This window comes from Rhea pennata, chromosome 19 (genome assembly GCF_028389875.1).
Source record: "Rhea pennata isolate bPtePen1 chromosome 19, bPtePen1.pri, whole genome shotgun sequence".
NCBI lineage: Eukaryota > Metazoa > Chordata > Aves > Rheiformes > Rheidae > Rhea > Rhea pennata.
Window position 1 is genome coordinate 7,058,064 of NC_084681.1, and position 26,796 is coordinate 7,084,859.

General features: G+C 62.9%; 2 protein-coding genes across 12 annotated transcripts in view; both read right to left on the reverse strand.

Annotated features, from left to right (window-relative positions):
• Positions 1-4,666, reverse strand: part of CACNA1G (calcium voltage-gated channel subunit alpha1 G) — a 128,893-nt gene extending 124,227 nt beyond the window's left edge. Inside the window, exon 1 of the mRNA XM_062592076.1 lies at positions 4,425-4,666. Coding sequence (XP_062448060.1) covers positions 4,425-4,666 — 242 coding nt within the window. The remainder of the gene's footprint in view (positions 1-4,424) is intronic.
• A 7,804-nt stretch (positions 4,667-12,470) lies between these two features.
• On the reverse strand, positions 12,471-26,396 carry SPATA20 (spermatogenesis associated 20). 11 transcript variants are annotated; one of them, XM_062591438.1, is made up of 18 exons: positions 26,337-26,396; positions 24,399-24,536; positions 23,955-24,019; positions 23,373-23,527; positions 22,986-23,129; positions 22,502-22,703; positions 22,272-22,402; positions 22,087-22,191; positions 21,508-21,582; positions 21,028-21,240; positions 20,670-20,862; positions 19,615-19,783; positions 18,900-19,108; positions 17,811-17,891; positions 17,475-17,603; positions 17,222-17,345; positions 16,010-16,179; positions 12,471-13,225 (listed from the first exon to the last, which is right to left on the reverse strand). In XM_062591438.1, exons 1-18 carry the CDS (start codon positions 26,366-26,368, stop codon positions 12,780-12,782), a joined length of 2,781 nt encoding a protein of 926 aa, XP_062447422.1. In that variant the 5' UTR covers positions 26,369-26,396; the 3' UTR covers positions 12,471-12,779. The 11 variants fall into 11 exon arrangements, with proteins under 11 accessions (XP_062447422.1, XP_062447421.1, XP_062447423.1 ...); XM_062591437.1 differs by having other exon boundaries at positions 17,222-17,393; XM_062591442.1 differs by lacking the exon at positions 12,471-13,225 and adding an exon at positions 13,241-15,238 and having other exon boundaries at positions 17,222-17,393.
• Positions 26,397-26,796: the final 400 nt, after the last annotated feature.

Sequence of the window (26,796 nt, forward strand, 5' to 3'; positions counted from 1 at the left end):
CACATTTACAACCCAAACGAACAAGCCATCGAGAGGTCGTTTGGGCCGAGGAAACACCGAGGCTGGTGAGTCCTCGAGCAGCAAGTCGCCACGCGCCGGTTGGGAGAACCGGGAAAGCGCCGGAGCAAGAGGCGGCTGGAGCCCTTATCCCGGCGCCGAAGGGGATGGGGACTAGACCCCACCGCGAGGAGACCCGTCCGGGCCGGCGCCGGCGGGCGAGCAGCAGGCGCGCGATCCCGTTCCAGCAATTCCTGCCTTTTCCCTCTCCTCCTCCTCCCCCCCTCCCACCCCAAATTAAAAGCAGGCCTCCGGAGACGGCCTCGCTCGCGTCTTGTCGGAATCCTTGTTCCGGATTTCCTACAAGGAGGCGAGGAATCCGACCGGCCCGTCCCCGAGGAGAAGCGGGGCCGGGCGCCCCGGGGAGCCGCCGGTCGAGGACGAGCCGGCCCCACGTAACCGGCGACCGCCCGGCGGCGAGGGAGAAAGGGAGAAGGAAAGCAAGGGAGAAAACTTCTGGAAGTCATTACGGCTCCTCGGCTCCAGCCTCCCTCTTGGCAGGCGGCTCCCCTCTCCCCTTCCTCCCCCCACGCCCCATGCAAAATGCCAGCCTACGGATTCTAAATGAGAAAAAGCTGTCCTGCGCTGCAGCGCTTGGATAAACTCCTACACAAACTTCCAGATGTGACACAACAGCCTGGAAGAGGGAATTCGCAGAAGAATCTCCTTTAAAAAAAAAAAAAAAAGGAAAAGGAGGGGGGAGAAATCCCCACGCCCGCGCAGCAGCACGTGCTCGGCGCGCTCGCCGGCGCCTCGCCTGCGCCGCGGACGGGCACCGCCGGAGAGCCCCAGCGACACGACGCTCGGATCGGGACCAACCGCTCCCGGCTCTGCTCCGCGGAGGAGCGGCGAGGGCTCCCAGAGGGGTGGGAAAAAAAAGAATAAAAGAATAAATGAATGAATAAAGGTGAGGCCGTTTCTCCCCAGCATCCTCGCATTGATGCCAGCGCCAGCCGGAGGCACCGCGGCCACCCGCCTCGGGAAGCGGCACGACACCCGGAGCGGCCCAGCCTGGCTCACCCCGGCCTCGCGGCTCCCCCTCGGCTGCGAGACCTCTCTAAGGGAAGTATTGCGGTTTTTAACCCCCCAAAGCGACGTTAAATGACTGTTTTTAAGTGTACAAAAGCAGCGCACAAGCGCCTCCCTGCGCAGGCACCTTCTTGATGGAAACCTCTCCCCAGCTCCGGGGCAGAGGCAGCAGGACCCAGCTCCCTGCCGTGGCTCGGCACCGCGATCCGGCCAGGGCCGATGTTGCCCCCCGTCCCGCACCGGGGTCACAGCTCCCTGCTCCTGCCCATTCGGAGCCCGTAGCGCCGAGCCGGAGCATCCTGCCTGCCCTCTCCATCCCCGCTCTTCAGTCGCTCCACAGCTCGCGGAAAAACGGCCTCGGTTTTGGTCTCCGATCAGGGGAACAGACCCTGTTGCAGCCTTTCATCCTCCAACCCTTCACGGTGCTTTTGTTTTACAGGTGGAAGTCAAGTAACCGGCTCCACCTGGGCTCCAGCTCCCACTGGCGCTCCGGGGTTTTATCCCGGGCCGGGGCCGCGGGCGGCTCTCGGGCGCTCTGAGCGCGGATGCTCCCGGCCGTGCCGAGCTGCGCCGTGCCGCGGGGAAGCCTCGGCATCGCGCCCTTGGGGCCCGCGGCGCTGGCCGGGGAGCGAGCCGTGGCGCACCGCAGGCGGGACCGCCGCGGCTCGGCCACGCTCGCCCTCAAAACGCTGCTACGGCGCAGAGGGCAAGGAGGGTTTGGCAGGACGCGCGCGGTCTTAGAGTTAAAACCCCAAGATCTCAGGCCTCGGAGCCGCCCGTTCCTGGGTCAGGATAAAGCGCACGGCTTTCCGCTAGCCGCGGCCCTGCCAGGAGACGCTCTGAATTCAGCTCTCACGGAAGAGCCTGACAAACCGCCCCGACGGGAACGCTGCATCCTCGCTCCCCCCACACCCTCCTCCGGCCTCTGCGAGCGAGGCTGCACCGGTGCCAACGCCGGGCCGCCGGCGAAGAGGAACCGAAGGAGCAGAACGAGCCCCCGAAAGCGCAGCCGGGGGCTGCCAAACCGGCCAGGGACGGGGCAGGTTCTGCCAGCCGCGTGATCCGAGCCCTCGTCACTCCTACCCAGAGCAGCTGGGGGCAACGAAGCCTCTCCAACGACGTGATTACGCGGGGCTGGGGGGGTTCGGTGCAGGGCCGCGGTACCTAGAAGATTAGCATGTGCTAAGAGCTGCTTTTCCAGCCCGCTGCGCAGACGGGACGGGCAGCGGCAGTGCAGCGAGGACGCCGAGCCAGCCAGCACGCTCCTGTCTCTTCTGTGGGCTCAATTACTTTTTTTTTTCCCCCTTTAATTATCATTAAATAAGCTCTCCCAATTCTGGGTCAGTGACCCCGAAAACCAGCAGTCGCACGCAGACAGGCAGCCCCGAGGCCCGCGGCAGCCTCCCCCGCGGCCCCGCTGGGGCCAGCGGCTCTTCACAATCTCATTTCTCTGTCGGAAGCAAGTCAAAAACTAGTGACAAGGAAAATTAGAGCTTCCAGGGCTGCACCCTAATGCCCATTCCCAGTTTGAAGTGGTGCTGGCTGGTGCCCACGGGAGACTTCTAAAACAACACTAATTTTCCAAGGACGAAAGTTCACTTGCTTGCATTGGCAGCTGCAGAAAAGATGCATTTCCAGCCATTTCTAGGAGGGGCGGGGGGAGCTGTTCACTGAAAACAGTGAAAAAGGTGCAGGAGTTAACACCTGCTTCAGAGCAACATCATTAGGAGAGAAAAAAAGGGGGGAGGGGGCTTGAAAACATTTAGATCAGCAATCCTATACAATATTAGTCATAGCAGGTAATAAGAACACCCTGACTTGCAGCCTGTCGTTAATATTTCTTCCCAGAACAGAATGGTTCAGAAAGTTTCAAGATTTCCTAAGATGCTTAAATAAATGCAGCTTTGAGCCGCTGAGCTAGTGTGCGAGAGACACGGGGAAGCTGCTGGGAATATTCAGGCCTGGGAAGCAAAATCTTGTTTTTCCCTCCTGGGGGACATTTTAGGGAAGGAGGCAGGCTCTTTAGCAGATAAATTATTGCTGAAGCTCAAGTAAAACAACCTTCGCAACTCCGGCAGACCCTCGCCGCTCTTCGCTGGCACGCCAGCCTGAGCCCGGGCGCAGCTCCGACCCGCTCGTCCCAAGCGGGGGCGGCGGGACGACCCGCGCCGTCCCTTCGGCCCTCCGCACCGCGTCCTCCCGCTCCCACGGAGCCTCTCCCGCGCCGGACGCGGGGCTTCCTCCCGCGCGCGCCCGGCCGGCTTTCGCAGGGGAGCGAGCCGGCAGCTCGCCGCGCGCCCGGGCGCCCGCTGCCTCTCGCACGCCGGCGCCTCTGGAAGCCTCAGCGCCTCGTTTGATTCCATTTAGGTATTTGTTTTTGCAAATCGCGAACGTAAGCGGAGTCCGGGCACGGCGAAACGCTCGCGGTGCCGCGGACCGAGCGCTGGTGGCGGCTCAACTCCGAGGGAGGTTTTAAAGGCACCGGGACGGCGGCACGAAGCGATTCGCTGTTGTCTTCTCCAGGGCGCTTCAACTCGGCTAAAGCAGCTGAGCCGCAGCCCGGTGCCGGCGGGGGCGGCCGGCCGGGGGGCACCCACGCAGCCCCACACCGCCGCGGGGTCCCTGGGTGCCTGGCAAGCCGCGGCCCTGGGGTGCGGCGAGCACCGAGGACTCTCAGCTTTGCATGATCCCAGTGTTGCCCAGACCCCCCTCTCCCCCCCCCCCCCCAGCACGGAGCATCCCCGGGGCCGCAGTGGGGAGCGGTGCCTCCCCCTGGCCTCGCATGCTGTGAATTATTTTGGGCTCCTGGAGCCAGGCAGCAAAGCAACTCCCCCCCCCCCCCGGCCATGCTGCTGCCTCCCCCTGGACTGCGCCCTCCTTAACCTCCCTCCCCCCGAAGTGACTGGGGAGCCTAAAAACCAGAGCGGGTGAGAAACAGGCTGGGAGGGGAACGGTTGGGGTCCCTCGGCGTGCCCGGGGGAGGAGGACAGGCAGCCGGGGGTCCTGCCCTGGCTCTCCCATGCCCGGGGGGAATCGCCCCACACCGCGCCAGGTCGGGGGGCGTTTTGTCCCCCCTCCTCCAGGGACCCCCTGCAACAGCCCAGAGAACTTCCCGGCCAGAGCAGTGGGGAGCGGGCGAGCACAGCCCCAGGGTTGGGTGCAGGGGGAGCCCCCCAAATCCCCCAGATCCCGGTTCCTTCCCCCTCCCCAGCCCCGCACGGGCCCCAGCAGCAGAGCAGGCCGACGCCGGGAGGCGCCCCCCGCCCAGCCCCATAACTTGGGGGGGGGTGAAGGGCCCCAGGGGGCCTTACCTGGCCGCCGGCACCCGCAAAGGATATGGGTTACAGACGAGCCGCAGGCACCAGCTCCGCGGCCGGCTCTCCTGGCTCAGGTAGAAGAAGACGACGGGCGCCAGCGCCGGGTAGGGCAGCGCCTCCGCCTCCGAGTCGCCGCTGCCTGCGTCCCTGTCGCCCGGCCCCGGGCGGCCCCCGGCCCCGGACAGGTCATTAAGGCGGATGAAAGTCTTGGCTCTGCCCTGCTCCGGCTCCTCCTCGGCCGCTCGCGGTCCATCCTCGTCCATCCTCCGGCCAGCGGCCCCGGGGGCGAGCCGGGGCAAGGCGGGGCGAGCCGGAGGGCGACTAGAGGGGCACGGCCATGCCGGGGGGCGGCAGGCGGCTGGGGCGGCTTCAGCGCCGGGGCTGCCTGGGGCCCCGGCGGGCGGGCGAGCCGCCGCCTAGCCCCCCGCCGGCATGCGGAGCCGAGCCGCCGGCCGGCCGCCCCGGGGCTGCTCCCGCGGCCCCCTCGCTGCCGCCCGGCCCCGGGCTCCGTAGCTCCGCCTCGCCGTGCCTCCGGGGGCCCGAGCCCGGCGAGCCGCGGGCGGGCGGCGGAGCGGCCCCCGCTCCCGCTGCCGTCGGGCAGGGCCGCCCTAGAGGCGCTGCCTGCCCCCTCGGCGCCCCACCATGCGCCGGCGGGGGGGCGGGTGCTGCCGGCCCGCCGGGGGGGCCGCCCGGGCGCCGCGGCGGGAGGCGCCGAGGATGCTCCCGGGCGCCGCGCCGCGCGCACCGCACAGCTGGATCCCTCACTCCAACTTCAAGTCCCGGCTCCTCCTTCCCGCAGCCGCCAATAGGGGCTCGCCCCCGGCCCCTCCGCGCCTCCCCATTGGCCGTCGCGGGTGTCAGTCAGGCGGGGGGGGGAGCGCAGCTGGAAGGGGGGGCCGGGTCCCCCGGCGCGGCGGGGCTGGACGGGGCGCACCCACGGCAGCCGCCCCGGCGCGGGGGATGCGCCCCCGGCTCGCCGCGGCCACCGCGACGCTGCGTGTTTTGTGGGTTTTTTTGGGGGGGGGGGGCGTGGGGGGCTGCAGCGCCGAGCGCAGGAGGAGGAAGATGAGGGGGCAGAGATTTCTTAGATGGAGGCAGGCCCACTGCAAGAAATGCAGCAAGCCGCGGGGGCGGGGGGGGGGGGAGCCGGTAAGCTGCAGGGGAAGCAATGGGGCGAAGCCCCAGTGCAGGCAGGAGGCGTGGGGAGACCAGGCGGGGTTAGCCCCTCCGTGCGGGAGGGCAGGAGCCTCGGGGGAGAGAGGCCTGCAGAGGCCACGCTGCCGAGGGAGGCCGGGAGCGCTGCCTGCCCTGGGTGCCAGGCGTGCGCCAAACCGCAGCCCCACTCAGCTCGGGGCTCGCCGCGGTCCCTACTGCCTCAGCCCAGCTCTGCTCCTGCTCGGGAGGCCCCAGCGAGCCCCTCTCCTCGCTGCAAAGCCCCGGCCTGGCCTTCCAGTGGCTCCCCCCATTGCTCGCCCCCCACGAGCAGGGACTGTGCTGCTGAGCTCCTCGCACGGGGTCGTAGCCCTGCACCCCACCCCTGCCACACACACAACCCTCGGCCCCCCCGCCCCGCCACAGCGGCCAAGTGAGCACTGTCACCCAGCCGGAGGGTCCCCCCCGCCCCGGGCGCAGCGCTCGGGAGGCCCCGCCGGCCGACAGCCCACCGGCCGCCGCGCCGGGGCGAGCCCCCGCCCCGACGTGCGCGCCCCGGCCAGCAGCCCGAAGGCAGCCGGGCCCGGAGGTGGAGACCCGGCCGGCTGCCCCGGCCCCCGCCGCTCTCAGGACGCGGCCGGAGCTCCCTCTGCCGGTGCGAGGCCCCGCCGCGACGGCAGCCGGCCCCGACGGCAGCGACCGGGCGGCGAGTGCCCTCGGGGGGCTGCGCACCCGCGGCGGGGGGGGGGGGGAGAGGGAGGGAGGAGCACAAGCAGCGGCCGGGCAGGGCCGGGATGTGCTCCGGGGGGCACAGGGGCAGATCCCTGCTGCCTCCCGGCCCCTCAACCGGCACACCCGAGGGCTGAGTGCAGAAATGTGTGCTGTCCCCAGCACCCTGCAGCCCCAGGGTTAATGCAGCCATCCTGGGGGCTTCTGGCCCCAACACACCATAGAGTCATAAGGGCCCCAAAATCGCTGTGGGGCTTCCCCAGGACAACTCCGGGAGCAGCCCTACCTGGAGGTGCCCTGTTTTTTGGGAGGGCTGGCGTAAGGGATTTTCTGCAAGCATCACCAGTTCCGGGTGCAAACATCCCCACAGTCCTCGTCAAGGCTTCGTTTCTTATTAAGACTTCTTGCAACTTTAAAAACAGCCTGGCCACTCTCCCCATGGTCACTTCTCCCACAAGTCGAATTTACAGGAGCACCCCACCTCACCCCCCAAAAAGCCCTCTCTAACTACCAGAAACCACCCCACGGAGCACCAGGAGATGCTCCGGCTGACCCAGAACGCCCTTGCTGGCCTGCGAGCACGCTTGCTCTTGCACCCACAGCCTGTGCTGCCCAGTCTGAGACAAATCACGTTCGCTGGCAAAACTTCAAGGCCAGTCGGGCTCTGCTGCAGAGCTGTAGAGACAACACTTGGGGAAGGGAGATGCTGCAGCCCTGCATTCGCCGTGGCTGCGCTGCTGGGAAAACCTCTGGAAGGCCACCGGGAAACAAGCGTGATGGAGCAAGTGGCCCAAGCAGTGCTGGACTGGTGGGGAGCCTGGCCTGCAGCCTGGGTGTTCAGGAAAGGGACTCCTATTTTTTTTTTTTTCCTTCCAAGCAATTCCACCCTCTGGGTGCTGGTGGGAGCATGCACAGGGAAGCCAAAGCTTAGCTGATCTTTGGCATGTCTCCACACCGGCCAAAGCATCCTGCCACAGCCACTACAGGAGGGAAAGAGCAGGGGCCAAGGGGTGCCCACTGATCTTGTCCCAGCAGCCAGGAGCTGGGCTGTCGTACAAATGCGATTCACCGAAGGGTCCCCCGGCGCATTTGCATGTGCAAGGTGCAATCTTAGACCAAGCAATTTCCTCACTGCCTATGTACAGCCTGGCCACAGCTGCTTTTGATCCGATTCCCTTTGCATCCTGATAATGTACAGAGAGCCTTTGTGTGTCATTCTGTTTATTTAAATGGATTTGGAGCAAACAGTTTTTAAAGGCTGAAGCTTTGAGCCTTTAAGTGGGTTACCAGATTATATGCTGTCTCCATTTTAATTATGTTTGGCTCATTTTGTTTATTGGGGACATTTTCTAGAATTGCATTCTTTGAGAGAATTGGAAACATTTTGCTTTACAAGATACCTGCCCTCTAAACAGATACAACATCACACACAAGAGACCGCGCAAAGTTTCCCATCTCGGAGAACACTCCTTCTCCAAAAAGGACAGAAAAAGAAGAAAGGCCCAGCAAAGCCGCATACCCCCCAAGCCTGAAACGAAGCAGCTGAGCATCAGGCGGCTCAGGCTAGCACCGGTCTGGCATGGTTTTGGTATGGATATGGATGGATAAAAGGATGTTCTTGTGGGGGAAAAGAGACCACTGAGGTGGAGGGAGTTACCTGCTGACGGGGAGGGATGCCGAAAGCAGAGGCCATGGGTGAAGTTTTAGCCCGATCAAAGCTGCCGGCAGAGCTGCCTTTGATTTCAGCTACGTCTGAGCCCCGTCTCATAATTGCTTGGAGCAGGGATGAGCTGACGAGCCCACCCCAGCCTAGGACGTCCCCCTGCGCCAGTCCACCCTTACAGGGTCCCCTCGAGTAAACTGGGTATTTGCCTTCTTCAGCTGCACCAAGAGGTTCAGCTCAGAGCCCAAACGTAGCACATGGCCAGGGAAGGGCCGCGCCGGTCCCACCCCAAGCGCCGGCTGCAGCGGCGAGCGGCACCGGTGACCTGAGACGCACATTTAGGGATCCGGGCCGCAAAGGAGGAGAAATTTCAACAGCGCGTAAGAAACCGAGGAGGTCACGCTCACCTCGCACGCGCAGCCCTGGCCTCCGAATTGCAGCAAGGCGAGCTCGGGCGGAGGGGCCGCCGGGGCTCTAGGGCTGGTGGCTTCGGGGGGGGAGGCAGGAAGGGGCCCCAGGGAAACCGTCACGAGGGGCGCGCGAGCTGCTGCCCGGGGATGGCCGGAGTGCTCGCGGGATTTGGCGGCGGCCGCACAGGAGCGGCACCGCGTCGTAACGGGGGCTGTTCGGCTGTGACCGCTGTCTTCGTTAAGTGAAGAGCCAGGCGGGTAGTCAGGGGAAAAATACACCGCGGCAAGCGGCACGGTCGCTGTGCGGAGGGGAGCGTGCGGCCGGCCCGGTCTGCTCGGCGTGTGCAGCAGAATTAATAATTTAGGGACCGCTTGTTTTTGGCCAGTGACCAGTGCTTTCTTGCACGATCAACGTTTGCACCTTGCCCCTTTGGGACACAGTCAGTCCCCGAAGGAGGCTGGCGTTTCGGGGAGCGCGGGGCCGCTCGGGATGCGGGGGCAGCGCCGGGGAGTGGGGCTGCTCGCGGCTTGTACTTCGTGATGGAAATCAGCTTTTCCCTGCTAAAAAAAAAAAAAACTCATTTCCCCTAACAACTGCTGCTACCTCCAGTAAATATCTTGTAGGGAAGAAGGAAAATAAAATATATAGGTATACACGTATGCATAAATGCGGGCAGGTCCTTAGAGCAGAGGTTTTCCAGGCAGGCAGGTGTTCAGCTTCGAGAGGGTCATTTCCGCTGCTTTGCCAGCTCCCGGCGCCGCTCATCCCACGCGCCCAGGCTGGGGCGGGCGCTGAGCGCACTCAGCACCTCGCCGGATGCTTCCCCCCGCCCCGGCGCGTTTCGCAGCTTGCAGCACGCGCCGCGGCTTCGACTGAAGCCTGTCCTCGGCAACGGGCGCTGTTGAGCAAACACCGCGCTTCGCACCGCGGGCCGCGGCGGTTTTGGCACGCAGCGAAGCGAGCGGCAGCGCGTTTTCCCCGCCTGTCGCTGAAGTGTGAGTGCAAAACAGCGCGCAGCTTTCAAGGAAGAGGCGCTCCTCGGAAAAAGAGAGAGGGAGGGGGAAAAAAGGGAAAAAAAAAAAAAAAAAAAGCCCGGCGTGAAATCCAGCCTTCTGCTGCTGCCGCTCGCTCGAGACAGCTCCCCATCTGCGGCGCTCGCCGGCTTTGGCGGCGAGGGTTTTCGCCCGCAGCGCTGCCAGGCCCCGACCACGCAGCCCGCAGCCCGCCCGGCCCCGGCTCGCCTCCGCTACGCGCGCTTTGCTTCGGAGACCCCGGACCCCGCGGTGCCCCCCGGCCGGAGCCGCTGCAGCCCCCTCCCCCAAAACCCTCCATTTCTTCCCCTTTTCCACCAGGATCTTCGTCAGCCCTCGGAGAGCCTCAGTCTCCAATCCCACCCCCCAGACCCCCGTCCCGGCATTGCTTTCCGCGTCCACCCGGTTCCCCTCCTGGCCCCCTCAGTACGGATCCATATTCCAGCTCGCCTGCCGCAACCCTGCATGCGGAACGGGCTCTTTATCCCCTTTTTCTTTTCTTTCCTTTTTTTTTTTTTTTTTTTTTTTTTTTAAGTCCTCTGCTGGGGAATCTTTGTAATTAATGGCCCTTTAAAGTAAAATATAATTAAAAATAACATGAAGCCCGGTGAGCTCTGTCGGCAGCTTGCAAAGCGGGAGAGAGCGGTGGCAGCGACGCCGGGACACCCTGGCACAGAGACAGGGACACGGGGACGGGCGGCGGGGACCGGACATCGATCGCCCCGGGGCTGCGACTGCTTCTGCACTTGCGGAGGCTCCTAGGACGCAGGAGCCTTATTTAATGTGTTTAGAAACGCAGCGAAGGAGAAGCTGATTACTGAGCCTCCGCCGCAAACCCGCGCTCCCAAGTCAGCCTTTTTGCAGAAACAGAGCGCCGCAGAAACATGCAAATCAGGGCTGGCTCATTTAAATTTAATGCTGATGAGGAGATCTTCCTCCTCTTTCCAGCAGAGAGCAGCTGCTCCCATTTCGGCGGGCAGAGAGCCGCTAAATCACGTCCCCAGCGCCGAGGTGCGCGCCGCCGTCACCGCTTAGGGGTTATTAGCTATTATTTTAGAGATGGCCCTGACATTTTTTACCTTTTAAAGAGGCGTTTGGGCGGATTCTGGGTTCCGCCACCGCCTGCAGCAGCCCTGCTCGAGCCCAGCTGGGAACCGCTGGCTCCTCCGCGGGCTTTCGTCGGCCCCGGCGCTCGGCATTTGGGCTCCGCAACGCGAACGCGCGTTTGGCCTCCGGCGCCGCGGCCGCGGCCGGTGTCTCCCGCGGGTGCAGCCCCCAAACGCAGCCCAGCGGCCTCGGCCACCCGCCAGGAGAGCCGGGAATCGCTTGGCCCCGCTGTTCCCGGCGGGACCGGGCCGGTCCCGCGCGGCCAGAGCGGCGGGCGCTGGCGCCTGCGGAGGAGCCTGCAACATCCGACCGGTGCGTCGAGGCTGTTCCCGATTATTTTCAGCTCTAGCTTCTCTCCGTCGTTAACGTTGCATTGCATAACCGGGGCTGAGGCTGAATGAAGCCACTTACGCACGGAGCACGGCCCGGAATATTCATGTGCTGGGAAGCAAAACGAGGCAAATGCGAATCTTTATTACCAGTGGAGGCTGTTAAATATTTATATTTTCTGTTTGAGGTACGCTGTGACACAGGAAACTCAATTACAATATAACTAAAACCCGCACTAAATTACAGAGAAACTGCAACAAATGAAGGGGGGGGAGGGAGACCCGAACTTTGCGTTGCACAGCTCGGGGAAAATAAATAAATAAACGGCGACCTCGGGGAGGCGGCGGCGCGTGCCGGGGCACCGCCCTCGCCCCGCCGCGGCGCCTCGTCCCCGCTGATCCCGGGCCTGGAGGGATGCTGGACCTCGCGGGTACGGATGGGGGGGGGGGATCCCGGGGCTGCCGGGGTCCCAGGCCTCCGCTCCCGGCTGCAGCGCCGGTTCCTGCCCCGAAACGCAGGCCGGGCGCGTGAGCCGCGGGCCCCGTGACTAATTCGGGAGGCGGCTGGACATTTTTAACGCGGGGCCATAAATATTCATGGGCTGTCAGCTATGAAAAAAGACCCCGCTTCCCGCTGCCGGCGGGCGGGGGGCCGCGGTTCGCGGCAGCGAGGAGCTCGGCGGGGCTCGGCCGCGTCCGGCCCCGCGGCGAAGGCGAAGGGCTCTCCTCCCTCCTCCCTCCTGCCCCCGCTGTACTCGCTGCACAGAACTCTTGCTTTAGTTCTGGTTTTACTGTTGTGTTTTCCACTGGTCGGCCCAATTAATCCTGACAGCCTGTTTACGGCGGGTTTGCGCCCCGCGGCCGCCTCCGGAGACGCGGCACGGAGCAAGAGGGTGCGTGAGAAAGGCCGTCGCCGCGGGGCGCCGGGGCCGAGAGGCCTCGGGCCGGGGCGTCGCGTTAAGCCCCGTGGGGCCGCGGCGAGAGGAAGGGCCAGGAGCGCAGCCAGCTGCCAAAGCCAGCACTTTTCGGCTGGGTTTCCACGAACGCTGCAGCTTTTAAAACAAAGGGGGGGAAAGGAGAGAAAAAAAAAAGTAATAAATAAATAAAAAAGAGTAAGCCTCCTCTTCCACAAGCGCAGAAAGCATTTGCGAGATGAGGTGCAAAATTCCTCCTCGACTTCAAAGCCGTCTTTCCTGGCCAGTCACCCCCAAATCCTGGCACGAGCCGCTGGAAAGCTCTTAACGGGAGCAGCTGGCGGCCGCGGCCCGGAGCCCCGGCTCCCCGGCGCCAGCTCGCCGGAGGGATCGCGCGTCCTTACGGCCCGCGTCCCCCTTCCGCGCCGACCGGCCGAGAAGATTGCTAGGGGAAGGCCTCGCCGCCACCTCCGCGCGGCACGTCGCGGCCGGCCGGGAAAGCAGCGCCGCCGGGACGCTCGTCCCCCTCTTCCTCCTCCTCCTCCGGCCCGCGGGGCTCGGCCGCCTCCCGAGCATCCCGGCGCCTGCGGGACGACCGAGAGCCCCCAAACGCTCTTATTAGAGCTCTTAAATCAGCGGGCGCCGCGCTGCCCGGGGGGCACCCGCCCAAAGCGGAGCCCAAGGGCGCCCCGGGGACGCGGCGTCGCGCCGAGCGGGGAGCCGCGCGCGCCCTCGCCCCGCGGCTCGCTGCAAGGAGGCTCTCGCGGGCCCTTCCCGGGCCGGGCCCGGCCGCCCCACGCTCGGCGCCGCCCGCACAGCGCTGTTTGGAAGCGCTCACGTTCGGGCTTGCTGCAAGTTTTCACCAGCTGCGGCCACGGCAGGTTTTTTGCACACACCATGTATTAACTCGTGCATGTTACAATCCACCCTGTAATGGAAAAATACCGCGGCTGTTTTACCGGGTAACGCTCTCAAAAGCGCTCGACTCTTAAGTCCTTCAAGTGCTTTTGAAAATGTTACCCCAGGTTGCTATAGGAACCCTAATAGTTTTCGCATCTGACTTCGGCATTAAGGCCAGGATTTATATTTAATTTTCTTTCTTTTTGCTCTGCAAAACGAGGCGAGGAGCGAGCACGTGCGCAGGCGGGACACCCGCGAGCCCAGGCCGACCCCGGCGCAGAGCCCAAGGCGCCGCGGGCCGGGCCGGGGGGGCCCAACGGCGGCGGGACCCGCGGCTTCGCCGGGAAGCGGCCGGGAGGCAGCGGATGCCCGGCGGCGGCGGCGGCTCCGCTCGGGCTCACGGGGCGCCGGCGGCTCCCGGCGCGAGCAGCCGGCGCAGCTCCCGGGGCGAGGTGGCGGGCAGGGAGCAGGCGAAGCCGCTGCAGACGTAGGCCGTGGCTTTCCCGTCTCTCCTCTCCAGCGACGAAAGGAAGGGCAGGCGGCGGGAGAGGAGGGCGCCGCCGTCCCCGTCGGCCAGCATCAGCACCTGCCGGGGAGAAGGCGCCGGTGAGCGACGCAGCGGGGCCCGCTGAGCGCCGACCCGCTCGCCGCACGCCCGCCCAGCCCCGGCTCAGCCCGCGTCCCGCCCTGCCTCCCTCTCCTCCGCTTGCCCTCCTCCCTCGTTGGCTTTGTCTGGAATTAATTCCAGGAGTGATTAATTACCAATTCATGTCCAATCTGAAATTCATTATTCATTTTTCTCGCCGGCTCCCTAAGGTCCTCTCGCAGGGCCAGGATAAAGCGAGCCGGCAAGCTCGCGCTCGCAGCGCCGGAGATAATGGGATCCTTCGTAATTACCCTAAAGTCCATTAGCAGGGCAGGGATTCAACCCAGGAGCAGTCGGCCCCACGGCTCCCGCGGCCGGCCCCGGCCCCACGCCAGCCCCACGGGACCGGTGAACCGGGCAGCTCCCCGCCGCCCCCCGGGCGCCTGTACACCGCCGGGTCGCTGAGGAAGGGGAAACTGAGGCACAGAGCGGGCCGGGCCGGGGCGGACGATCAGTGGGACGGGAGCACGGCGCCGGAGTCCCCAGCCCCAGGACTCCATCCCAGCCCGGGACCCCATCCCAGCCCGGGACCCCGGGGCGTTAGCGCCCAGCACCGCCCCGGAAGGGCTCAGCACGGCTCCTGACCCCTCGCCGAGCGGCCGCTGCCCCCGGCAAGGGGCTCCTCTAGACGCCGATTTAAACTTGCCAGCTCCAGCGCCATTTTATCATCGGCTTCTTATTACAGCACGAATTTCAGTGTGAGGTTTGTAAGGAATTAATTACTAGGACGACCTAATTAATTGTGTTCCTGCAGCTGAGCCTAGCCCCCAGCGCCCCGCCAGCACCGGGGGGAGCGGGGGCGTCGAGAGACACAGAAGTGACGTCTCCCCAACTCCTCGGTGAAGCCACTTCCCAAAGCTGCCGTGTCCCCAGAGCGGGTGACTCAGGGCGGCTCAGCCTTGGGCTGTTTCCTGGGGAGGAGGAGGAGGAGGAGAGATGAAGAGCAGCTGCAGAGGGCAGAAGACGTGTCGGAGAAGGAGCAACCATGTCTCCCTTTCCGTGCACTGCAACACGGAACGAGGGATGCTTGGTGGGAGACGTCAGGCCCCAAGTCATGATCCACATCCCCACACCAACTCTGAGCAGTGGGATTTTACTCTCTCCTCTGCACTACCTTTGGGGGGTGAGGAGACAGGACCTATCGCTACAGATTAAATTATCCAAATTGCTGCCAAATGCAACGCCAAAGTAGACACAAAACCATCAGCGACGCCAGCCCTGACAGCACCAGCTTGGCCTGTGCCTGCACCCAGCCTGCGGGAACCCACCCTGCTTTTCTGGCCAAAGGAGGGGTCGCAGCCCTCAAACCCCCTTAGGAGGCAAAAGCCAGGCCAGGAGCGCAGCTGCGCCTTCAGGCCAAGGTCTTCGCTCGCACGAACCTCCTACGCCCAGAGAAATCCTCCGCTGCCCAGCACCGGGCGACCCGGCGTGCGGGCGATGCCCAGCACGGGGCGGGCGCAGGCAGGCGAGCCCGGCCCGCGGCGCGCTGCCGGCCACCCCGGAGCAGCGGCAGACGGGGGTCTCCCTTAGACCCCTGTCCCGGGCTGCAGGCAGCTTTTACCACTGCTGCCTCTCCCAGGCCCGAGCAAGCCTGCGAGCCGCCAAGTGGGCATCTCTCACCGACACGGGGGACACAGAAGCTCCCAGGGCTGCGGTGCCCACATGCCCATGCCTCTCTTGCTGAATTTATCCGGTGCTTAACCCTGCTTTCCGCTCCCTTCCTCCACAAGCACCACGGCTCTGCTCCAGTCCGTGACTCCGGCAGCCCTGGGCCCTGGATCCCGTTATTCTGCTCTCCGCGCCGTCCCTCCAGACGGGGGAACACGTTACCAGGTAGGTCCCAGCGTGACAGGTCAGGGAAGCACGGCTGTGCAGCTCTGCACAGCTCTGTCTCCTTGTCAGCCTCCGTTACGCCCAAATGACACTGAGGAGAGCAGATCTCTCACCCCAGGCCTGTGTGACAGCAGAGAGAAGCAGCTGTCAGCGCGATCGGCGCAGCCTACTGACATCCCATCTGCTGGAGACAAGCTCAGCCGTCCAGGCACCCCTCTTGTTGCAGGAACAAGCACTGTGAAGGTGGACTGGAGGGGCCTGGGGCTGCCAAACTTGAGGATGAATTTGGTTCCTACAGCTCCTTCAGCATTTGGTGCACCAAGAAGAAGAGATATCTACCTCTGGCTCTGCACTCCTTCAGTGGAGAGAGTTTTTCCTGGCAAAGATCTTTCTGCCACATTCACAAACGTGTGGGAAAAGTCCTTCTTCCAGGAGACAAACTCAGGCAGCAGCCAGGCTGCCAAAAATCACAACTTCTGATCTGTCATCTGGCCTGGCCCAGCAAGTCCAAACCATGATGTATGGACTCACGCTGGAGGATAAGACGACTTCAGCTCGGCCCCTGACTGCTGCTTCCCATCGCAGGACCGGAACAAGCATTTCCGAGACGACCCTTCCAGACGCGAGGAGCAGGAGCGCCCGGCACCGCACAGGCGACAGAGGCCGTTTCTCCGTCCTTGCAAAGCAAAGGCGAGTCCCCCCCCCCGAAACCACCGTCGGGTCGCAGCGGGAAACAGAAACCCCCAACGAGCGACGCAGAGAGCAGGCGCGTGGCAGGGGACGGAGCCCCGACGCGCCCCCTCCACCACCAGCCGCAGCCCTCCGCGCTCGCGGCCCGCCCGCTGTCCCCGGCCAAGCGTCGCCTTCCTCAGGCCGCTTCCAGCATTTTACCTGCCCCAAGAGAGGATGCACACACAAGCTGTGAGGGGAGCACCCAGCCCTCCTCTGCCTCGCTGCTCTGGGGAAGGCGAAGGCCCGGGGGGATGGACCGTTCCCGCGGGAGACGAAGCTGCTTGACAGCTGGGCTTGCTGCCAGCTTCGCAGAAGGGAACTGAACCACCCTGGAGGAGGGGAAGAAACCGCTGTGCTATCTGCTCTGCTCAAAACCCCTGAAGTTGTCAGCTACGTCCCCTCCCAGAGCCCGTTCCGGCTCAGGGGAACGAGGACTGAACCCGCTGCTGGGAAAGGGAGTCAGTTATTAACAGCAGCACTTGGCTCCCCGCTGCCAACACGGTGCTTTCGATTCCTGCAAACTGGGTCACGCGCTGTAATCCTTCAAAAGGAGAGGGAGGAATAAAGCTGGAGCAGAGAAGGGCTTTGTACGCTGCACACGGACCGGCACGGGCCACGGGCCGGCTGAGCCGCGACGCACGGGGAGCCGGACCGCGCGAGGGAGGAAGGACCAGGAGCTCCGTTCCCGCGGCTGCACTCCCGGTGCGGGGAGCGGGGCCTGGCCGCCGTCCCGGTGGGGGACAGAAGCCGTGACTGCCCTCCACCGCCTTCCTTAAACACTGCTAGGCCGCTGGCACAGAGGACCAGGGAAGAAAACCTCTGTGGTGTGGTCTGACACGAAGACAGACTAGGGAATCATTTACTGCTGGCAACTGGCCTCTCTCCAGTTTGCCCCAGCTTGGGTTACAGAGGGAAACCAGTGCTTTGCCCCAGCGCCAATTACCCATGCGCTGCAGCTCGACGTGCCAACCCCCGGCACCTGGATGCCGACGGGCACAGAGGAGCAGGGCAGAGGTTCAAACGCTCTGCCCCTTTGCCCACCGGCCCAGCCCCACTTCCCCACACTCAGCAGGCTTGCACACAGGCGAGCTGCCAGCCCCCAGGCAGGGACGCTGCCGGCTGAACGTGACGGCTGCAGCGCTGCTGCCCCCCGCCAACTCCGCAGGCAGCAAACAGCCCCTTCCCCGCAGCGACGCGGCCCCTCCACGCCGCCCGCACGGCTGGGGGCTCTCCCTTCCGCCCCGGGGTGCCCAGCACTTGTCCCAGCCCTGGCCGGGGATGCCCTGGTGACACGTCCCTGAGCGGAGACTTGGACAAGCACAGCGAGACAGTAACCAACCATGTGCAACCACAGCATTGCTTATCACATACGGGCTCGGAGCAAAGCCTTTTTGGAGAGGCCAGCCCCTCCCAGCGAGGGGATACTCAAGCCCACGATGCAGATGGAGTAAGGTATCGGCTTGCTTCTTCCCAGGGACATATGAACATCTCCAAGCTGAAGGTGACCGAGACACCAGGTGGATCAGTGCAGGGCATGACACATCTACACTGCAACGAACAGTTTTCCCTTAGGAGAACCGTGCTGGGAGCACTGGGCCAAGCTGAGAGCAGCATAAACACGCACCACTGACAGCAGACGCTGCTGTATCGACTCCTATCCCAGGGCTGGGCTGCCAGAAGGAGGCTGAACTGCCATCTCTCTGCACCAGGGAGAGGCGTGCAGGGAGCTGAGCCACGGCCCACGCCGAGCTTGCTGACAAACAAGGGAAGGATGGGATATTCCCGAGAAAGGAAGCAGGACAGGGTGTGGAGGAGGAGGAAGATGCATGCTTCAGCAGCACTGGGAGACAGGATGAAAACACAAGCAACCCAGCTGGCAGCCCTGCACACGACTGCAGCCAGCAGGGGAAAGGCTGTGCAGAAGGGACAGGGCAAGGGCTGGAAGGACTGTCACCTCTACCTTGTTTGGGCAGAAGACAGAGTGCACGCAGCGAAGCAGATCTTTTGTGTCTTCTCCTTGCAGGTCCCCACAGATAACAACCTGTCCGGAGAGAGCAGGAAGGTCAGGAAGGAGAGAGCAGAGACAGAGATCTCTGACAACCCCTGCTCACAGGGATGCACACACAGCCCTGGGCTCCTGCCCCGTGGCAGGTCCAGTCCCTCTGGGCTCTGCTGGCCCAGCAGCCTCTGGCATTTCACCTAGAAACCATGAGCCTGAGGATCAGAAACCAGGATAGACATAGAGCCACCTCTGCGGCTAAACAGAGCTGAGGCTTAGCACTGCTCAGGGACATGGGGGAACACAAAGGATATTAAAAACTCGCTCGTAAGCAGCTGAAGAAACTGCAGGGTGTCTGGGCCCAGATTATGAACCTGATCGGAAACTGCCTGAGGGAGCTGGAGCTGACACATGTGCCAAGAGCAAGGCCCCCAGTCTGGCCTCCTGGAAGCATCAAAACTAAGACCCCATAGCACAGGCTTTGATGAGAGATGCATGCCACCTCACCACCCTCCCAAACGCTTTGAGATGGGGGAGCTTGGGTGGCGGAGTACGTGGATACAGGGCAGATGTGTAGGTGGACACGTCTGCCCGGTGCTGCCTGCCCAGCGTGGCTAAGCTCGACCCACAAGGAGAGGCAAGTGCACAAGCCCCGGCTGACCCACAGCCTGGAGGGCAGCCCAGCCCCTACCTGTTTGAGGGTGTGATGGAAGGCAGCACTAGCGCGGACCATCTCTGGCAGGGCTACTGGGATCTTCAGCAACCTCTCTGAGAAGGCAGCCAAGATCTGCCCAGCTTTTTCCACCCACTCCATGTGGCCAGAATAACAGGCTGCTCGGAGCAGGTTCATGACAGTGACAGAGTTGGCACTGGGCTCTGCTCCATCTTGGTCTGTGAGAAGAAAACCACCCCTCAGTCAGCCCAGCCATCCCACAGTTTGGCCCTCCACAGACATCAGCCCTGCCTTCCCTAAACTGTCACGCCACAACCAGCCCAGAGACACGAGCCCATGCCTGGCCACGGAGAGCGCGGATGGGTAACCAAGCTCACCGTCCTTGAGGCGGAGGAGCAGAGAGGGGTCGCCAGCCTCGCTGTAGAAATACGCAAAGCCTTTGGGATCCCAGAAGAGCTTGTCTTGTGTGTGCTGGAGCTGCAAGGCCCACTCCAGCCAGCCCTGGTCCAGCGAGGCCTCATACAGGTCAAAGAGAGCCTGGATGACAAAGACGTAATCCTCCAGGAACCCTTGGATCGGCACGGCACTATAGTGGCAAACAGAAGGACCATCAGGGTCTCCACGCCAGCAAGGCGGAAGTGGCCTCCAACCCCCTGAGACTGGTAGGGTATAGACACTGGTTTCTGCTGTCTAGGGTCAGATGAGGAGACACCACCTCACTTGGTCCTTCCCTCAACTCAGTCTAAGATAAGCAGCAGCTGTTGCAAGTCATTGTGCCACTCAGTCCCGGGATACTGTACAGGGACATAAGTGACATGGGAAGACAGGGAAGGCTCCTATCACCTCAGAAAGAAGATGAAAAGGGAAAAGGAGAGGATTTGACCTTAATTCCTCCTTGCTCTGTTGAGAATACTAATCCATCCCCAAACACATGCACAGGAGGCAGTTCAGCACAGTACAGCACAGCAAACTGCCTCCCTCCCTTCACACTCAGTCTGGCCTGCAGGATGGAAGGACAGGGACCATGGGGGGGTCAGCGCAACAGCTACAGCATGGCCAGGTGGCCTGGAGATGCTCTGTACCTCGGCTTACCTCTGCTCCACCGTGTTGTCTTTGCCCCGGTAGCAGCTCCGCAGCAACTTCCCACTGGTGGGGTCGAAAAGGTGTCTCCGCAGAAAGTTGGCAGCTTGCACAGCCCGGCTCACATACTCCTCTTTGGCCAGGGTTGCCCCAGCCTGGGCAAAGCCTGAGATCATCAGTCCTACATAGGTCACAGACACAGGGACGGGCTCAAGGAGAGGCTAGGGTGCAAGGGAGCGGCTAGAGAGTCACATCTTTCCTTTAAAGGATGCTTAGGATGAAGCTCATGCTCCTTGACATCCAAGGCAGGCCAAAAGCAGGTCAGGACTCAGCTGTCATCTCTTACAATCAGTTTAAACCACTAAGAAAATCACTTTTTATCACTGATGAGAAAGGAAGAGGTCTGGGATGCCAGCAAGAGCTCAGCCTTTGTTTGTGGGCAAAAGCTTGTGGTTGGAGTGGGTTGAAGAGAGTCTCCTTGTTTGTAGGACTTAGCTGCATTGTATAACTCCAGCTCGTATAGTCCCCAGAAACAGGAACATGAGGCATCTACAGCTAGAGACAGTGCCTGGGACCCAGCAGTTACTAACTGCTTCAGGTCACTTGGACAGAGACAGACCTCTGGGTCACTATGCTGATGCAGGGGTGGACATGGGATCTAGGCCCTACATGGGTTTTGAACCTCCAGCTCAGTCCCGCTTTCCCTAACGCCAAGCCTTGCGGAGCTGGACTGACCAAGAGAAGGGTTTTGCTGCTCTCTACTGGCAGCAGGGAAAAAAAGGCCACGGCAACATCCTGACCCTCAGCAAATCTTGATCCTGCCAACACCATGGCTTGGAGGTGTCTGGGGCTGCTTCCTCCAGGTGCTCCGGGGCCAGGAGCCATCCAGTCAGATGCCTCCCTGGGGCCCATCCTGGCTCAGCTGGACTCGGGGAACTCATTACAAGCCCACAAAGCTTCCCCAGCCCCAGTCACGGCTGCAGAGGGGCCTTGGCTGTGGCACGTATGCCCCTGCGCACCCCCACAGCCTGTGCGTGGCAGAGCTGGAGCCAAGAGCCGCCTCTCACCGTTCCACGATGTCAGCATCTTGGTGTCCAGGTGAGGCCGCGGCCGCTGCGCCCGAGCTGCGGACAGCCTCTGCCGGCTCTCTCGCAGCACGGCGCTGAGCTGCCCCAGCTCCAGCCCAAACTTGGCTGCAGTCAGCTCCAGGGAGGACTGGACAATAAGGACGTTCTTGCCTTTCAGCTCCTTATGGGGGTCCTGAAAGGAGAACCCCGCTCTACAAACACTGCCTAGCTGACAAGGGCTTGGGGGCAGACCAGCTTCCTGCAAGACCCCACTTGTCTTGGGGCTGCTGTCACCTCCCCGCTTGCCCAGTGCTGCAGTTCCCCCCTTCACTGCTCCCAGCACCTGGCACTCCCTCACCTTCGCGGGGCTCACATTGCCGTCCTCCTTCACCCCATAGTGGTGCATGAAGACATCTCCCAGAGTCGTCCCTTCTGTGGCCCCCTCGACAGGGTCAGGGAGGAGGGCCCGAATCTCCTCGGCTGTCCACACGCAGAACGCCCCTTCTCGCTTCTCTCTAGATGCAGCGGTTGGATAGGAGTCTGCATCCTCTGCGCTGTAGAAACCTCCAGCCTGGGAAAAAGGAGCACCGTTATCAGAGATAGCACCCAACACCAGTATAGCATCTCTCAGACTACTCCTCATTACTGCTGGGCATGCAGTCTAGTTTGTGGCTAAACCTGGCTGCAGTGCAGAGACAGGAGGGCCACAGACATGAGACAGACTCAGATCAGAAGGGACTGGAGGGAGGCAAAAGTGTCCACAGCCCTGAACCGCATCCAATTTACCCCAGACAGGTCTAAGTGACTTGCTTTGCCCTACCTCAGGGAAAAAGCTTACCTGGTCACTCAGATCCCGAGAGACATAGAGCAGAATATCTCCAGCCACATCAGCAAAGAATTCATCACCAGAGATCTGTGGGGGACACAGGGTGGATGTTACTCCAGTAATATGACAAAGGAATTGAGGGAAGAGACACAACAAAGTATATGAGATTCTGATTTAAACATCTGACAAAGGGGAAAAGCATATTTGAACACCCAAGCATTTTAAATGTGGGATGGACTTGGAGTTAGACCTCTGACAGAGGTCTACAGGCACTGGATAGCAATCACGGTTTTACACCAAGGTCAGGGGGAGCAGGACATGTTTGCTGGACTCTTGCAAGGACCAGACAGGAAACAGGGTCCTTTCCTCATACTCAAAATCCTGCAGCTAAATTTTCACAGGCTTGTGCAGCACTCCTATCCAGATGAGGATAGGTCAACAAAGGGGAGAATGGGACCTCCTAGACCCCCTGGGGCGGGCAATGTCTTTGGAAATAGGTTTCCAAGCTGCTTCCCAAACTGAGCCAGCCTGTCACAGCCTGGACACATTGCGCTGAGCACACCTCCCTGAAGATGAATGTAGTGGCCATACCTGAAATGCTCTGGTATATGCAGCTGCCAGCTGTCCCTGGTCATATAGCATCTTCTCAAAGTGAGGGACATGCCAGTGCTGGTCAGTGGAGTAGCGGTGAAACCCCTGCAAAGACCAAACAGATGTGTCTCCACCCCACACCTCCTGGACATGCCTGGAGTTTACTTCCAAGACCTTCCTCTTACCTGACCAATGTGGTCATGAATGCCCCCGTAGGCCATCATTTTGAGGGTGTGGAGGGCCATCTGCAGTGCTCGGGCCCCTTCTGGAGTCGTTCGGTGCAGGGCCCAGTACGTGAAGAGGAAATTCAAATTCACTGAAATACAACGACAAAGCAGGAGGCTGCAGGGTGGGTTCTGGACCACGCAGCACTGTCGGCATCACAGCAGGGCTCAGCAACAGAGGCCAGACCGACCTGGGGTGGGGAACTTCGGGAACTCTGAAAAGCCGCCATATTCTTCATCATAGGACCTGGAGAGCTGCTGGAAACACGTGTCCGTTACCTCTTTGGATGGCGGGGGTGACTCCTGGGCCTGGCCACGGATCTCAGTTTGGGTTAGGAGTGCTTCCATGATCTTCTGACTGTTCTCCAACAGAGCATCTTTGTTCTGCTTCCACTAGGAAGAAGAGTGAGAAAATCAGCCATTTTTTGTCTCTTTCTTTCTGCTTCCTGCACTGCATCAGCCCAAATTTTGCCTTCATTTCTCAGTCTCCCTCCCCAGATTAGTTCGAATACACCTCTAGCTGAGCCAAAACTCTGACGTTTTCTTCATGCTACTGCTTCCAATGTTTTTTTTCTCTTGACGCACTCACCCACCCTTCAAACCCAGTCCAATTTCTCCGCTACCCCTCTGTTTGAACACTGCCTGCTAGCCCACTTTGCTATTCCTGTTCTGTACCTGCTCTGCGATTCGGAGCAGCACAGTCCGAAAGCCAATGCGGTAAACCCTGTCGTCAGGAGGGAAGTATGTCCCCCCTGCAAAGGGCTTGAGGTCCGGAGTCAGCCAGACGCTCATCGGCCAACCACCTCCACCGCTGGTTGCCTGAAAGAGAAATTATGGGTGCACCAAGAGCGTACAAAAGGTATCCTCTGATCTGTACCCCTCTGGCACACGCATGCACCTCACACGAGGACGGACGAGTGCTTTTCTCCATCCTTGTGATCACGGCCTCTTTCCGACCCCCCAACATATTGAGTTCCCAAGAACCACATCACTTCTTGCCTGAGGAACGTGGCCATGAATCTCATGTTGAGAGCCCACCTGAGCCCAGCCTGTGCCTCTTACCTGCACAAAAGTCATGTACACTTTGTCCACATCTGGCCGCTCCTCACGATCCACTTTTATGCACACAAAGTTCTTGTTCATAATCTCACCAATCTCCCTGTTCTTGAAGGATTCCTCCTCCATCACATGGCACCAGTGGCAGGTGGAATAGCCAACTGTAAACAAGTTCAGCCAAGTCAGGAAAGGCCCTGTGCTGAGAAGCAGGACACACTCTCTATGGGGAGATCACTTACAGCATGAAGCACCCTGCTAACAGGAACAGCTGCTTCCCCATTGGAGAAGAGACAGCAAGGAAAAAGGTCTGCATCAAGCACAGAGACTTGCAAGGCCTCCTGATCTCTACAGCTCTTGCTCCAAGGATACGACCCAAGGAGTCTGGTACCCAAGAAGGCCCCTGGTTGCAGCCCATCTGCAGCAAGAGCCCATTAAAACACGTGTCTGTCTCTTGCTGACGGAGAATTAATAAGCAGCATCCTTAGCTACAGGGCTATTCGTGTAGCAGCTCAGGTAAAGCAGCCCAGCTTATCTGGTCATTTACAGAACGACACGTGGGAAAGTTAAACACGTCTTGTTCCTAGTTACCCGACAGAAATATCAGCTTGTTTTCTTTCTTTGCTTTATCAAAGGCTTCCTGGCCCCAAGGGTACCTGTGGAGGAAAGACAAGAAAAAAGCTTCAGTTATCATTGCAGCTGGGACGTGGGGCCTCCTCTAAAGCCGTCTGATGGAGAGCAGCCAGGGCACGCTCTCCATGCCCTGGAGACGAAGTAAGCCCCCCTCGCGAGCCTGGACTGCAGCGCCTCCCCGTGCGGCGTGAAGTCTGAGCCCACAAGCACAACACAACAGCCAAACCACTGGCTGTGCAAGCACAGCCGACCCAGGCGGGCAGGTGGCATCTCAGTCCCCCAGAGCAGCCAGGCCACTCGAACTGCCACCCTTTCTGCAGCCGCCACTTCCGCACTCCCACGCATCTCAGCTCGTGCTGCTGCAGGAAGGAAAGAAGGGAGAAAGGCGAGACTCAGTCTTACCAATCCACGGGGTTGTGAGCGTGTTGGAGGAGATAGGGGGACTTCTCACTAATCAGGCGGTTGGTGTAACGAGGGACACCGGGCTCGCTGTTCTTCCCCCCCGTAGCCATGGTCACGCTCCCCTTCAGAAACACGCACCTGTGCCATGAAACGTATTCATTGCCTTACTTCTCTGCCAGCCTGGCCCCTGGAGAGAGCAGCAACGTCCAGACCCCAGCACAACCCTGCCGGGGTCCCCTCGGATTGCCGATGGCGGGGGGATTCTCCACCCCTCGCGCCGCAAAGCCAAGACTGCACCCGCCACCTGGCAGAAGACCCTCCCGGGATGCTGCAAGAGCACCCCCGCGAAGGGGTGCTGCCCAGAGCTCTCAGGCTGCACAGCACGGAGTTAGCTTGATGCCCTGCCCGCGGGGCTCTGCAGGGGCGCAGCGACGGCGCGCGAGACCCGTGCTGCACCGCAGCAGTGCGAGCGAACGGCTCGCGCAGCCAGGGCCGCGCCAGAGCCGGGCACGGCGGCTCCCTTCGGGCACGTCCTGGATGGTCCAACCACGGCCACGACCGAGCGCCGTCCCGTGCTGGGACCCAGAGCCTCTCCGCAGGCACGGCAGCCCCTACAAATCCACCCCGGTAGCGGGTGATTCAGCGGAGGCTGCTCCCCTCCAGCGGCGCGCGGGTGCAGGCGGTCTGCAAGCTCGAGCAGGCACGGCCCCGACACTGCCATCTGCCAGGGCCCCCTCTCCGGCAGCCCAGCACCAGCACCGGCACCAGCACCCTTTCCGAGAGCTTGCAGGGGCAGAGTCACTCGACAACCGTGGCTAAGGCAGCAGCACCACAGCGCTCACTTCGTGTGTCCTCAGAGAGGAAAATCCCCCCCAGCCCGGCGCGGGCGGCACGGGCACGCGGCCGAGCACCCTGCGGCACCCGTGCGGGGCGGCAGCTCTGCCCTCTCCTCCCACAAACCCAGGCCCCGGGGCAGCAACCGCCTTTGCTTTAGGCGCCTCAGTAAGCGCAGAGCCAGAGCGAAGGCAGGACAGCCGGGGCGGCACCAGGGTGGCACCGCGCTCAGTGGCCGGGGAGGCAGGGGGAGGCGCAGGGGGTGACACCAGGGCACAGGAGGGGTGCAGGGAGGATGAGGAAGGATGGACAGTGCAGAAAGGATGAAGGAAGGGGTCAAGAGGCAGTGACGGGGTGCAAGGCAGGCACAGTAGGGCCAGGAAGAAATGCAGGAATGCAAGAAAGGGTGCGGGGAGGGTTCTGGGGTGCAGAGGATGAAGGGGTACAGGGCAGGGGAGGGCCGGGGTGCAGAGGGGTTGCAGGGTACAGGAAGGGGTGCAGGGGAGCTGCAGGTGCAGAAGAGGTGCAGGGAAAGTTGCAGGGTGCAGATGGGGTGCAGGGGAGGTTGCAGGTGCAGGAAGGGGTGCAGGAAGGGGTGCAGGGAGATCACAGGGGACAGATGAGGTGCAGGGGAGGTTGCAGGTGCAGGCAGGGGCTCAGGGGGGTTAGAGAATGCAGGGGGGTGCAGGGGGACACGGGGGGTGCAGAGGGGTGCAAGGGGGGTGCAGAACAGGCACAGGGGGGCTGCAAGAGGTGCAGAGGGGTGGCAGGGTGGGGTGCACGCAGGAGCTCGGGGGGAGTTAAGAGAATGCAGGGGGGTGCGGGGGGGTGCGGGGGGTGCAGGGCGGGGTGCAGGTGCAAGCAGGGGCGCAGGGGGCTGCAGAGAGGGCGGAGGTGCAGGGCGGAGGCGCTGCCGCTGCCGGCCGCTCCGCTCCGCTCCGCGCCGCGGGCCGGGGGCCGCACGCCCGCTGCGCCCCGCGGCGACGCAGCGCGACCCGGCTGGTTCCGCCCCCCGCGCGGCCCGGCGGCGCCCCCCGGCCCAACCCGCCCCGCCCCGCCCCACGCGGCCCCGCCCGGCCCGGCCCGGCCCGGCCCCTGCGCTACCTGTGGGCCCGGCGCAGCGGCGCCGCGAACATGGCGCCCGCCGGGGCCGCGCGGGGCGGGGCCGCGCGGGGCGGGGCCGCGCGGGGCGGGGCCGCGCGGGGCGGGGCCGCGCGGGGCGGGGCCGCGCGGGGCGGGGCCGCGCGGGGCGGGGCCGCGCGGGGCGGGGCCGCGCGGGGCGGGGCCGCCGCTCAACGCAACGCGGCTCCGGGCCGCACCGGGGCCGGGCCGAGGCCTCCGCCCCGCCGCGGCCTCCCCGCGCCCCCGCCCCGCCCCGCCCCCGGCACCTCCCCGCCGCCGCCGCCGCTCAGCGCCGCGCGGCCCCGGGCAGCGCCGCCGCCCCCCCGGCCCCGCCGCGGCCTCCCCGCCCCCCCGGGGCCTCCTCGGCCCGCCCGCCCCGCCGCGGCCTCCCCGCCCCCCCGGGGCCTCCTCGGCCCGCCCGCCCCGCCGCGGCCTCCCCGCC